Source organism: Prionailurus bengalensis, chromosome F2 (assembly GCF_016509475.1).
Source record: "Prionailurus bengalensis isolate Pbe53 chromosome F2, Fcat_Pben_1.1_paternal_pri, whole genome shotgun sequence".
Classification (NCBI taxonomy): Eukaryota; Metazoa; Chordata; class Mammalia; order Carnivora; family Felidae; genus Prionailurus; species Prionailurus bengalensis.
In genome coordinates this window covers 27645181-27660503 of record NC_057353.1, presented here as the reverse complement: position 1 = coordinate 27660503, position 15323 = coordinate 27645181, and the positions used below count along the sequence as shown (strand labels likewise).

The 15323-nt window shown below is 35.7% G+C and overlaps 1 protein-coding gene across 2 annotated transcripts in view; it reads left to right on the top strand.

Annotated features, from left to right (window-relative positions):
* IL7 (interleukin 7) overlaps window positions 1–15323 on the top strand; it is a 59810-nt gene that overhangs the window by 41209 nt on the left and 3278 nt on the right. Inside the window, exons 3-4 of one of the 2 annotated variants that reach the window (XM_043601246.1) lie at window positions 4434–4514; window positions 5607–5738. In XM_043601246.1, coding sequence (XP_043457181.1) covers window positions 4434–4514; window positions 5607–5738 — 213 coding nt within the window. The remainder of the gene's footprint in view (window positions 1–4433; window positions 4515–5606; window positions 5739–15323) is intronic. The other variant, XM_043601247.1, reaches the window with a different exon arrangement.

Below are 15323 nucleotides of genomic sequence, written 5' to 3'. Positions count from 1 at the left end.
ATGTGGTGAGAAATTAGGGCCTCCTTTAGACCTAGTCAAGCCTCACTTGACTACAGATAAGGCCAACATCTTGACTGTAGCTCCATGGAAGATGCAGAGTCAGAAGCACTCAGTTGAGCTCCTCCAACATTTCTGGGCCCCAGAAACTATACGGTAATAAATGTTTCTTGTTTTAAGCTACTAAGTTTTGTGATAATTTAGTAGGCAGTATTGGCTAATGAACAAGCTGCTACCAGAGGCTTATTCTCCTCATGTTGAAAGACATTGGTGTAAGTAGCCCAACTCAGTTGTGCAAATACATTTCAAGCCTCTGCTCTTGTCCCATCTGCAAATGTCCACTATCCAAAAGCACAGTATTTTGGTCAAACTCAACATCAATGGGCAGGGAAGTACTTCTCTGCAGGAGGCTATGGTCACTTGATGACATCAGGTTCAAATCTTTAGAAATTTATAAGGAAGAAGAGTCTTTGCAGATGTGATTAAAATTTTTGACATAATGAAACTATCTTGGATTTAGGCCCAGTTGGGCCTAAATGCCATCACAGGTGGCATTCTCTTTATAAGAGAAAGGCGGGGGTGCCAATGCAAACTGGTACAGCCAATCTGGAAAACAGTATGGAACTTCCTCAAAAAGTTGAAAATAGAACTGCCCTACAATTCAGCAACTGCACTACTAGTTATTTACCCAAAGAATACAAAAATACTAATTCAAAGGGATACATGAACCCTGACATTTATTGCAGCACTATCAACAATAGCCAAGAGCCAAATTATGGAAAGAGCCCAGATGTCATCGACTGATGAATGGATAAATAAGAAATAGTATATATATATATATATATATATATATATATATATATATACACATACATACACACACACACACACACACACACACACTAGAATATTTCTTAGCTATCAAAAAGAATGAAATCTTGCCATTTGCAATAACATGGATGGAGCTAGAGAGTAGTATGCTAAGCAAAATAAATCAGGCAGAGAAAGACAAATACCGTATGATTTCACTCATATGTGGAATTTAAGAAACCAAACAAATGAACATTGTCGGGGAAAAGAGAGGCAAACCAAGAAACAGACACATAACTATAGAAAACAAATTGATGGTTACCAGAGGGGAGGTGGATGGGGAGATGGTTAAATAGGTGATGGGGATTCAGGAGTGCACTTGTTGTGATGAGCAACAGGTATTGTATTTAAGTGCTAAATCACTAAATTCTACACCTGAAACTAATATTACACTGTATGTTAACTAACTGGAATTTAAATAAAAACTTGGAAGAAAAAGAAGAGAGAGAAACACAGGGGGAGATCTAATAAACACATAAAAAAGAAGCTGATGAAGTTGCAGGCACAGGCTAGAGCCTTGTGGCCACAAGCCAAGAAACGCCAGAGCAACAAAAGAAAGAAGAGGCAAACAATGGATTCTCTCCTAGAATCTCTGATACCTTCCTTTTGGACTTCTGACCTCCAGAATTGTGACAGAATAAATTTCTGTTTTTTTTTGAGCCACCAAGTTTTTGGTAATTTTCTACAATAGCCCTAGGAAACTAATACATCCTCTGATAAGGTGGAGGGAAGAGTTGTATACTGGCTGAAAAATCATCTAATTTACTTTAGCATCACTTCAAAAAATGACCAGACAATAAAAAGACTATGTATTGATACTACCAAAATAAATGAACAAATAAATACATAAATAAGCAAATGAATACATAGATGAGAAAAATGAATTCATATCGAAGATGAATTATCCATGAAAGCAGTAGAAAATGTCAAAATTTTTCTTCTCAACACTTTCTAAGAAACCAAAGTAAAAAGATATAAAAATAATACAATGTAAGAGAAGAGAAAATAGAGAAAATTAAGGTGAGCTCTTTAGAGTTAGGGGAAAAATGGAGGATAGATGGAACAAAGAATAAGTGCTGTGTTAGAACAGGCATACGGAAGATATGAGGGAAAAAACACATAAAATGAGATTTTTAAAAATCAAAGATAAATGTATAAAAGAAAAGATGAAATCCATTTTACATACAATTAGTGTTTCTGAAGAAGCTACTGTTACAAACATAACAGGAAAAATTCCCAAGAAGAAAATTATACTGAAAGACATGTCAGTTTATAATTGAAAGGACATTAGGTATTTTTAGAACAATTTATATAACATGTTTCATACTGGAAAATATTGCAGTTCAAAGTCAATGTGATCTTGGCTTTTCTTTTTTGATTTTACCTATTCATAATAAATATGAAGAAATCTTCAAATATGTCATGATGCTTATAAGAAATTATTATTGATAAATCAAGTAAAGTAACTCAAGAGATGGATATCTAAGGTTCTCTTCAACTCCGTGATTCCATTGACCATAGTCTGAGCTATCCTTCTCATCAAGTTTGCATAAAAACAATTTCAGAAGCCAGCTGTAATTGGCACTCATGTGCACCTGTTAATGTATTCATAAAATGCACTGGAGTCAATAATTGTTACCTATAGAAGTCAACCTTTTAAGTGTATTGTCACTTCTTTATATACTATAACAAGCATTTGGCAAACAAATCAACTGGCATAACATTACCTTTCCGTATGTTATACATACATACAACAACATATGACTACATATCAATGGGTTGTTTTTTTTAATACTGGGAGCAATGGCTTCACCAAATGGCTTTTCAGATATTCATGTGCCATGCAATTTGTTAAAATGATCCAATAAATGTACTAATTATGTACTCATTGTGTATATTTTGTATATTTTTGGTAAGTTGGAAAACATTACAGATTAGCCGCACATTTGTCTATCTTCTTTTTTTCCTTTTTTTTTAAATGCTTCAAGTTCTTTTTTAAATTCCAGTTAGTTAACATATAGTGTACTTTTAGTTTCAGGAGTAGAATTTAGTGATTCGTCACTTACATATAACACCCAGCACTCATCACAAGTGCCCTCCTTAATACCCATCACCGATTTAGCCCATCCCCCCACCATCTCCCCTCCAGCAACCTGTTTGTTCTCTATAGAGTCTCTTCTATAGCTTTTTAAAAATAATGTCATGACAAAAAAATGCTCTGTGTTTTATCAAAGAGAAATATATGTATGATTTATTGGGTTTTTTGGAATTAAATGGATATCCATAGGAAAATGATTTAATAGGCAAATGTCAATTCTTCACTACTTCTTCTAGAATGTGTATAATGGCGACATGAGTTATAGAAAATATACCCATTTTCACTTGAGACATTTTCAGTATAATGGGGGTGGTTGACACTAACAAATTTTGTTTACAAAAGCATACTTTTCCAAAGGTAAAAAGTGATGTAAAAGTGTCCGAGGGATGCAGCACCTGCCCTTTGTATCAAATGGCACAAGAAACTGGGATGGCGTTTTCTTAGTCTCTTTTTCTCATAGGGCTGGGCAGGGACCTTGCACTTTGGCTGATAGTAAGTGTTGAGTGGTTAAATGAATGTTCAGACACTAATTCCTGCAGGTAAAGCAGATAGTATATACTACTATTAAGGCCAACATATACCCAGAGACCATTTATGCTTTTCACGGGTAACTAGAGTAATGCACACTTTTCTGAGAGAAGACCATGACTAAAGTTTGCCATTACTCCATTTCTCCTGTTTCTTTGGTGACAACCTATAGGCTAAGATTACTTGAAGTCTTTCTAGAAGCTCTCATAGCATGGAATTGCTGGTTTGCTTGACAGAATAGTCCAATCCTGTGCATAAGAGAATCTGAATCCTTAGGAAGTTCTTCCTAATACCTCAACTAAATTCTTGATTCAAGTAGTCCCCACATTTTAATACTACATTCCTTAGAAATGAAAAATGAACATGTACTATCTGCCTCCGTACTCCTACATTACAACACACACACATTCAATCCCATTGTTTCTAGCAAAGTTCTATCTCAAGCATCCCAGACAAATTGGATTATTAAAAAAAGCTGTGTAGAATAAATACAATTTCACTGTGTCAAGAGGTTTTCTCTTATTCTAATGTAAGTTTCTTTTGTTGCTGTTTTGTAGTGGCAGGAAACCGGACTGGAAAACCTCTTAAATGCATCTCAACTTCATGATTTCAAATTTTATAGTATTTTGTCTACATAACATAACTTCTGAAATAGGTACTTACTTTTATTTCCCCAAATGAACCAGATTCTCTCAGTGACTTCTGGGATTAAATTATGGAGTCTGGGGGAAGCTCTAAAGATGTGAGGGGTTGTATATATATTTGTTTATTCTTCAACTACAGAAAACTATTCTTTATGCCTAGTCAGCTGAACCAGGCTAAAGTGATTTTCCTTAAAATGCATATATTAAGACAAAGCTTTATAACGTTGTTTTAAAAATTGCTACATATTAGAAAAGTCCCCAATTTAACCATACTGTTATATAATTACTTTCTACAGGACACCATGATAAAAAATCGTACCAATTGCCCGAATAATGAACCTAACGTTTTTAAAAAACATGCATGTGATGATAATAAGGTAATAATAATTACTTGGAATTTATGTCATTCAAATTTGACTTTATAGAAGCTTATATTATTTGTATGTCTGTTAGAGATAATTATATTGCTTATATTCATATCATATTCTTTTGTTTCTCACCAGACAGTTCCCACTGACCTATTAAGTTATACTGTGGTCTTCTTTTATAATTATTTTACAAAGATCCCTATGCTTGTTTGGTAAATAATTTTTTTCTATTTTAGCATTTCTATTTTCACTTTGAAAATGTTAGAAGAGCTGCTGAATTCAAAGACATACATATCCCTTATTTCTGAAATTCTTCTGCAGCAAAATATTTGTTAGAGTGATTGCTTGCATATTCACAAACATGTCATGACGATAATTTACTTCTAGGACTTTGAAATTTTTTCTTTCAATATTTGTTTATCTTCAAACAACTACTACCTCTGGTTGGTGGAATATTACAACTTACAAACCTTACAACAAAAGTCTGTGTCATTTCCTTCTACAGAAAATAGTATGTGTTATTTCCATCTACAGAAACCAGTATGATATTCAAGTCTTTTTTAATTTCACAGTAACCAAGTTAACCTCATAGTATCTCATAGTGTATTCATAAATTCTTTTAATTTTAATTTCTTTAAATATTTGAAAGACTTGTTTGAAGTGAATATGGACCTTTATTTTCTTATTGCCAGCTATTCACCCATAGCTCAAAAGGTACAAAAATAATAAGAGAAACCACATACCTTTCATTACTGTTGCCTCCAGAAGCCCTCTCCTTTGGTTATCTCATTTAAAATTGAATAATCTTAATATATGCTCACTCATAAGTGATGAGATCATAAATGTATATTATAAAGAAAGGAGACTTTAAAAAGTCAAGTAATCATTAAACCAAATTCTAGGGACTTCAGACTGTCACTTAGGAGCTACACAGTTTTAGTCTAGTTATTTGTCAGTCATGTGATTAACTGGAATGGAAATCTGGGGTGGAGGTGAGGCATTATTTGGCAGCACAGCTCTGGCCTTAGGCTCCTTATGAAAGCTTATCATTTCTTCATATTTTATTTGAACCACAACCCTTCTGATTTTTTTCTATAATAGGAAGCTGTGTTTTTATATCGTGCTGCTCACAAGTTGAAGCACTTTGTCAAAGTGAATAACAGTGAGGAATTCAATCTCCACTTATCAAGAGTTTCACAGGGCATGTTACAGTTGTTGAACTGTACCCCCAAGGTAAGTTGTTTACTTTGAACAGAAATACAAACTAGTCCTCTGATAGGGTGCTATAATTCTCTTATGGATGTATCTATTATCTTAGAATTCTAAGTGCTTATTATTACCTGAGGTTTAAGTACATTTACTCAACTCTAGTAGAGGAAAATCTTACCAATTCTTAGCTGGGCAAATAGTTTATGAAAGAAGAGTAAAAATAAATGACTGCATACCTCATTTCTATAATAACTTTCCAAGAGGCTAATGTGATAAATTTTTACCTCTAAAACACATTAATAATTTTAATCTGTATATGTACACATTTATAAGAACTCATAGCCAATAAAAGAGATCATCTAATGTATTTAACAAATATCTTTACATGTTAAAACTGGACATATATATATGTCCAACAATTTTTTTTATTTTTTTAAATAATTTTGATAAGTATGTAGGGCTAATTTTCCCCTACTTGTCTGCTAGTGTTTATGAAATATAAACAGCAAAACAAAATTTGGAAGACACTATCTTGACACTAGGCAACTGTTTCTTCATGTGCAAAATGGAGAAAAAAATAGTTATCTGTTATAGGAGGTTGAAAGGATCAAATGGCATAATTCATGTAAAGTGCTTAGTACTAAAAAAAGTTTCAACAAATATATTATTACCATTGCCCCCCTTTGAGGAATTTTACCAGCTGTGAGAGAAAGCCAAAAAGTTTCTTATGCTTTTTTAAAAAGAAATTTTTAACATTTTCATGATAGGGAAAAGGTCATGTGGGTTTCTATTTTTTAATACCAGTAGTTGCCCACAGAAGGTGAAATGGTAAAATTATCTTTGAGCCCTATTGACAGTGATGAAAATAAAAACAATGGAATTTGAACTTCATTTATCATTACATTATCTACCTGAATCAAGCCAGTCTCCTCTTGGTGTCCTGGATTTACCAAGCTTATTTCCATTTTTTTCCCCTTACTTATGTTAGTCCTTTATGTGGAATTTCTACTGTCCTTTTTTCTATAACTTTGGACTATCCTGTTCTATGCATCCATCAAGGCCAAGCTTACATCTTGTGAAGGCATATACTCCAGGCGACTGCCTTTTAATCCTTATTTAGAGTGATTTCAAAGCACTGTCTAATGGAGGAATGGCAGATAGGCTTCTTATTGCTTATACATCCAGTTGCTTAATAGTGACTGTTGTTGGAAAAGTTATGTTGAACATAAAGTCTCAAATCAGGGCTGAACTGAGAAGTCTGCAGACAAAACTGGTGATATCAACTCTTGGCTTAGGAAGCAGTAAGGGTTAGAGGTATGCTATATATTTGCAATTCCTTCTCTCATGTGTTGAAAGTTGCATGGAATACCATGTTCCAAAATCAACTAATTGTAGAAGAAAATACACAAATAATTTCTATCTTGAAATTAAATTAAATTCTTACAAAGTTAACTAACCTGATACAGCCCACCTTTTTCTTGAAATTATAAGGCAAAATGTTAAATTTTGAATTTAGCTACAGTGAATTTCCTTCATGAGTCAAGCATGTTATAAGCTTTTATTGTTATTTAATTCATTTTGCTTCTGATGGATAAAGCTTATTAAAATTTATGGTCAGGATTTAATAAATTAATGCTAACTTTATTTTCATGTTGATTAAAATTCTACTTTTGTCCCAGTTAGTATACCCTTCTATATTGGTTTTTCATATCTCACAGGCATTAACATAGTGCTGGACATGGGAATGCCATGGGGATTCAACTTTTAAAGTGGATCCCCTGAGTGATTGTGATGGAATTAAGAGACATTTCAAAATAGCTACCAAGGGTGGGGAGATCTTGGAAAGGAGACACAAATAGCACTGAAATAATCAGTTCTGTGGTTCATGGTGGCAGAGCTTGATTGGGGTCAGCAAAGATGGGGCTTGGAAGTAGGATTCTTATTTGTCCTTTACTCTGACACAAATTCTCCAGATATGTTATTTTTAACAACCCTTATTTAGTGCTAAGAGAGTACCAGGCACTGCTGTAGGTATTATATATATATTACCTCAGACTTTACAAAAATCCTGCAAGTATGTACCATTAAGAAACTACAACAGAAAAAGTTAGAAACATTCCCAAGGTCACAGATTGGTATGAGGTACATCTGGGATTCAATTTAGGTGGTGTGGTTTGATGCTATGATCTCTCATGCCACCACACTGCCTCAACTGTAGACCGATTTTACGGCCAAATTCTGTGACTGAATTGGGAAATAGACACAGAAGGCAGATATGAATTAAAAGTGGGGCTTTATTGCCAGAGAAGCTGGATTGAAGAACATGGCTTAGACCTGAAGTCAAAGTGAGGACTCTGAACACTTCCCCAGGAGACTAGCCCTGTATGCAGCAGGAGTCCAAAAGGCTCCCCAGTTGGAGAGAGAGCAGCAGGAGCCCAAAAGGCTCTCCAGTTGGAGAGAGAACCTGAACTGACAAGTGCAAAGAGAAAGCCCAGCCCAGACTGTGCATTTTGGCATTATTTCCTAGAACTTACCCCTCAATAAAGCACACCCCATCCTTTGCTAGGTGTGATGCCTTCAGAATTGATATTCCTAGTAAGTCAAGTAGGAGTACTATCATTTATTTAAGCACTATGTATCTAGCCCTCTCTATAACCCTAGGAGAGGTGGTCATATTGCCATTATAGAGATGAGGACACTGAGCTTCAAAATATTTAATTTCCCCAGGGATATACAGCTAGTAAAAGAACAAATTGGGATTCAAACCCCTATCTGTCTGAATATCTTGCTCTGATCCACACCTAAAGAACCTCTTTGCCTTTTTCAGAATCCCATTTTGAGGGTCAATGTAGTGATTGAGTTCAGATTATATTCAACATTAAATTAGAAAGAGAATGCATTCTGGATAGACTGAAAAGGACATTTGTAATTCACTGAATATGTCCAGAAGGGGAAGGGAAGTAGGTATGGGGTAGGAAATATCTTACCCTTGAGATTGCTGCATACCCTAAACACGAGGCATGCTCTCCAGACAAACCTCTTTCAGCTGACACAATGGTAACCAATGCAGGAAATGATTACTGCCTTGTCTAGCTGCTGATTCAAGTGTAGTTTCTATCTCCCTTCTATACTAGTAGTGAAGCCTCTGGAGTCAGACTCTGGATTCAAATCTCAACTGTACTATTGACTGATGGCATGAGCTTTATTTTTTTTTAATTTTTTTTAAGGTTTTATTTATTTTTGAGACAGAGAGAGACAGAGCATGAAGGTGGAGGGGCAGAGAGAGAGGGAGACACAGAATCGGAAGCAGGCTCCAGGCTCTGAGCCATCAGCCCAGAGCCTGAGGCGGGGCTCGAACTCACGGACTGCGAGATCGTGACCTGAGCTGAAGTCGGACGCTTAACCGACTGAGCCACCCAGGCGCTCCTGGCATGAGCTTTAAAAAGTTACTTCTTTGAATCCCTGTTTCCTCAGTTCTGCATTAAGACTAATAGAAGTAGCTACCTCTGTTATATGAGAATTAAATATGATTATATAATATGCTTTAAAAAGTGTTTGCCACATAACAAGCTTCAGTGAGCAATACAGCACCACCAGTGGAGGCTGGAGCCACTTACACCAAACCCTGCCCCCCTGTATCCTGCAGGGGCATCTTTATTAGGACAGGTCTGTGAGCAAGCACAGCAGGTCTCTTCCCCAGAGGACCAACACAGACACCCCGCATGCAGCAGGTCTACTGATCATAGAGTGCTCCAAAGTTTCTGCTTCGGTTCTGGTGGAAATAGGACTGGGCTTTTTTTTTTTTAAATTAGGCTTATAATTTTTCTTTGTTTGTTTGGGTTTTTTTCCTTTTCCCATTTTTGGATCAGGTGTTTCTTTCTTTCTTTCTCATTGGAATCAGGCATAAAGTTTTTTGGTTGCTTATTTGTTTTTGTTCCTTTTCTTTTTCTCTTTTTTTGGAGGATTTTTTTAAAAATCAGGCTTATTTTAACAAACAAATCAAATACACCTATTTATAAAGGCCCAAATACTCCCCATTGCAAACAAGGGGGAACTCTGCAGAGGACTGACCTAGGGAAAGAGCAGCCAAATCACAAAAGTAGAGACTGCACACAGCATACACCAGAAATATTTCCTAAAGCACCAGGTCCTGGACAATGTATGATCCCTTCTTAATATAGCACTACTCTCAGGAGCAGGAAACAACAACCTTTCATAACACGGAAAAGACAGAAACTTAGACAAATGACAAGATGGAGGAATTCTCCCCAAAAGAAAGATCAAGATGTAACCACAGCCAGGGATTTGCTCAAAACAGATATAAGCAGTATCTGAACAAGAATATTGAACAACAGTCATAAGAATACTAACTGGGCACGAAAAAAGCATAGAAGACACCAGAGAAACGCTTGCTGCCGAGATAAAAGACCTAAAAAGTAGTTAGGCTGAAATAAAAAATGTTTTAACTGAAAGGCAAAACCAACTGAATGTAATCACAATGGGGATAGAAGAATCAAAGGAATGAATAGGTGATATAGAAGATAAAATTATGGAAAATAATAAAGTTGAAAAGAAGAGGAAAAACTATTAGGTCACAAATAAAGACTAGGGAACTCAGTGATTCCATAAAGCGCAAAATATCCATATCATAGGAGTCCAAGAAGAAGAGCAGAGAAAAAGGGGCAGAAGGTTTATACGAACTAATTATAGCTGAGAACTTCCATAATCTGGGGAAGGAAACAGGCATTCAAGTTCAAGAGGCACAGAGAACTCTCATCAAAATCAACAAAAGCAGGTCAACACCATGATATATCATAGTGAAACTCGCAAAATACAAAGGTAAAGAGAAAATTCTGAAAGTAGCTAGGGACAAAAGGTCCTGAACCTACAAAGGTAGACACATAAGGTTAGCATCAGACATATCCACAGAAACTTGGCAGGCCGGAATGAAGTGGCATGATATATTCAACATACTAAATGGGAAAACTATGCAGCCAAGAACCTTTATGTGCCAAGACTGTCACTCAGAAAAGGAGAAATAGAGTTTCCAAGACAGGCAAAAAAACTAAAGGAGTTGGTGAACACTAAACCAATCTCTGTGAGGATTTTTAAAGGGGGCCCTATGAGCAGGAAAGAGATACCAAACACAACAAAAACTAGAAAGGAAAAGAGACAATCTACAGGAAGAGTGACTTTACAGGTAATACAATGGCACTAAATTCATATCTATCAATAATTACTCTAAATGGAAATGGACTAAACGCTCCAATCAAAAGACATAGGGTATCAGAATGGGCAAAAAAAACCCAAAAAACCAAAAAACTCCTTGATATGCTGCTTACAAAAGACTGATTTTAGCCCAAGACACTTCAACATGGAAAATGAGGATATGGAGAACCATTTATCATGCTAACGGGCATCAAAAGAAAGCTGGAGTGGCCATACTTATTTCAGACAAACTAGACTTTATTATTTTGTTTTATTTTATTATTTTATTTTATTTTATTTATTTCATTTTATTTTTTAAATAGTTTATTTATAAATAAATAAAGACAGACAGTATGAGTGAGGAGGGGCAGAGGGAGGGAGACAGAGAATCCCAAGCAGTCTCCATACTGTCAGCACAGAGTCCCATGGAGGGCTTGAACTCATGAAACCACGAGATCATGACCTGAACTGAAATTAAGAGGTGGACACTTAACTGACTGAGTCGCCCAGGCACCCCCAGAAAAACTAGATTTTAAACCAAAGGCTGAAATAAGAGATGAAGAAGGGCACTCTATCATAATAAAGGCATCTATCCATCAAAAAGATCTAACAATTGTAAATACTTATGCCCCCAGTGTGGAGCCACCTAAATATATAAATCAGTTAATAATAAACTTAAAGAACTTAAAGTGAATAGACACTTCTCCAAAGAAGACATCCAGATGGCCAACTGACACATGAAAAAGTGCTCAACATCACTCATCATCAGGGAAATACAAATCAAAACCACAATGAGATACCACCTCACACCTGTCAGACTGGCTAACATTAACAACTCAGGCAAAAACAGATGTTGGCGAAGATGTGGAGAAAGAGGATCTCTTTTGCATTGTTGGTGGGAATGGAAGCTGGTGCAACCACTCTGGAAAACAGTATGGAGGTTCATCAAAAAAAAAAACCCCTAAAAATAGAACTACCCTATGGCCCAGCAATTGCACTACTAGGTATTTATCCAAGGGATACAGGGATGCTGTTTCAAAGGGACACATGCACCCCAATATTTATAGCAGCACTATCAACAATAGCCAAAGTATGGAAAGAGCCCAAATGTCCATCGATGGATGAATGGATAAAGAAGGTGTGGTATATACATACAATGGAGTATTACTTGGCAATCAAAAAAGAATGAAATCTTGCCATTTGCAACTATGTGGATGGAACAGGAGGGTATTATGCTAAGTGAAATTAGTCAGTCAGAGAAAGACAAGTATAATATGACTTCACTCATATGAGGACTTTAAGACACAGAACAGATGACCATAAGGGAAGGGAAGCAAAAATAATATAAAAACACGGAGGGGGACAAAACATAAGAGACTCAAATATAGAGAACAAACAGAGGATTACTTGAGGGGTTGTGGGAGGGGGGATGGGCTAAATGAGTAAGGGGCAATAAGGAATCTACTCCTGAAATCACTGTGGCACTACATGCTAACTAATTTGGATGTAAATGAAAAAAATAAAATTAGTAATAAAAAGAAAAACAATAGTAACAAACTTAAAGAACTCATTGATAATAATACAATAATAGTAGGAAACTTTAACACCCCATTTACAACAATGGACAAATCATCTAAGCAGATCATCAAGGAAACAATGGCTTTGAATGATACACTGGACCAGATAAGACTTAACAGATATATTCAGAGCATTGCATCCAAAAGCAGCAGAATACACATTCTTTCTGAGTGCACATGGAACATTCTCCAGAAGAGATCACATACTGGTCAGAAATCAGGCCTCAAGATTGAGATCATACCACACATATTTTAAGACCACAACACCATGAAACTTGAAGTCAATCACAAGAAAAAATTTGGAAAGACGAGGTTACAGAACATCCTACTGAAGAATGAATGGGTTAACCAGGAAATCAAAGAAGAAATTTAAAAAAATACATGGAAGCAAATGAAAATGAAAACACAACAGCCCAAAACCTTTGGGATGCAGCAAAGGCAGTCTAAGAATGAAGTATGTAACAATACAGGTCTCCTTAAGATGCAAGAAAAGTCTCAAATACACAACCTAACCTTACACCTAAAGGAGCCGGATAAAGAACAGCAATTAAAACCCAAACCTAGCAGAAGAAGGGAAATAAAATAAAATAAAATAAAATAAAATAAAATAAAATAAAATTAGTACAGAAATAAATGATACAGAAATTTTAAAAAAGAATAGATCAACGAAACCCAGAACTGGTTCTTTTAAAGAGTGAACAAAATTGATAACCCCCTAGTTGGACTTAACAAAAGAAAAGAGAAAGGACCCAAATAAATAAAATCATGAATTGAAGAGGTGAGATCACAACCAACACTGCAGAAATACAGAGAATTGTAAGAGAATAATATAAGCAATTACATGCCAACAAACTGGGCAATCTGGAAGAAATGGACAAATTCCTAGAAACATGTAAACTACCAAAACTGAATCAGGACTAAATAGGAAATTTTAACAGACCCATAACCAGTGAAGAAATTCAATCAGTAATCAAAAATCTCCCAACTACAAGGGTCCAGGTCCAGATGGCTTCCCAGGCAAATTCTACCAAACATTTAAAGAAGAGTTAATACTCATTCTTCTGGGAGTGTTCCAAAAAATAGGAATAGAAGGAAAACTTTCAAACTAATTCTATTAAGCCAGCATTACTTTGATTCCAAAACAAGACAAAGACCCAACTAAATAGAATTTCAGACCAATATCCTTGATGCACATGGATGCAAAAATTGTCGAAAAGACACTAGCAAATCAAATCCAACAGTATCATAAAAGAATGATTCACCATAATCAAGTGGGATTTATTCCTGGGATGCAGGGGTGGTTCAATATCCACAAATCAATCAACATGATACACTACGTTAATAAAAGAAAGGATAAAAATCATATTACAGTAGATGCAGAAAAAAGCATTTGACAAAATATAGCATCCTTTCTTGATAAAAACCCTCCAGAAAGTAGGGATAGAAGGAACATACCTCAGCAGCCTAAAGGCCATATATGAAAGCCCCACAGCTAATATCATCTTCAGTGGGGAAAAACTGAAAGCCTTTTGTATAAGGTGAGGAACATGGCGAAGATGTCCACCCTCACCACTGTTGTTCAGTATAGTACTGGAAGTCCTAGCCTCAGCAGTCAGACAACAAAAAGAAAAAAAATGCATTGAAATTGACAAGGAAGAAGTCAAACATTCGGTCTTCGCAGATGACATGATAACTCTATGTAGAAAGCCCAAAGGACTCCACCCCAAAATTTCTAGAACTGACACACAAATTCAACAAAGTTGCAAGATATAAGACCAACATACAGAACTGTTGCATTTCTATACACCAATAATGAAGCAGCAGATGGAGAAATCAAGAAATCGAACCCACTTACAATTGCACCAAACTGTAAGATACCTAGGAATAAGCCTAACCAAAGAGGCAAAAGATCTGTACTCTGAAAACTATAGAACACTTTTGAAAGAAATTGAAGAAGACACAAAGAAATGAAAAAATATTTCATGCTTGTGGATTGGAAGAGCAAATATTGTTAAAATTTCAATACTACCCAAAGCAATCTACACATTGAATGCAATCCCTGTCAAAATGCCACCAGCATTTTTCACAGAGCTAGAACAAACAATTCTAAAATTTGTATGGAACCAGAAGAGACCTGAAGAGCCAAAGCAATCTTGAAAAAGAAAACCAAAGCAGAGACATCACAGTTCCAAACTTCAAGCTGTATTACAAAGCTGTAATCATCAAAGACAGTATGGTACTGGCACAAAAACAGACACAGAGATCAATGGAACAGAATAGAAAGCCCAGAAATGGACCCACAATTATATGGTCAACGAATCTTCAACAAAGCAGGAAAGAATTTAAGAAACAAAACAAATATGCATCAGGGAAAAAAAGAGAGAGAGAGAGAGAGAGAGAGAGGCAAACCAAGAAACACTCTTAACTATAGAGAAGAAACATGGTTACCAGAGGGGAGATGGGTGTGAGGATGAGTTAAATAGGTGATGGAGATTAAGGAGTGCACTTGTGATGAGCACATAGTGATGTGTGGAAGTGTTGAATTACTATATCGTACATATGAAACTAATTTAACACTGTATATTAACTATACTAGAATTTAAGTAAAAGCTTAATACAAAACTTAAAAATGATGTAAATATTAACTAGAGTGGGACATGGAAAACGAAGACAGTTGATTCATAGCAATGATGGGTTATTTCCGTTATTTCACATTTCTGTTACTATTATAATGTTATTCCACCAATAGATATATGGGAGCATGGAAATCCCTTATTTCTCTTAAAGAAGGAGGGGGAGTTGCATGCTCTGGGACTCAGGAAAT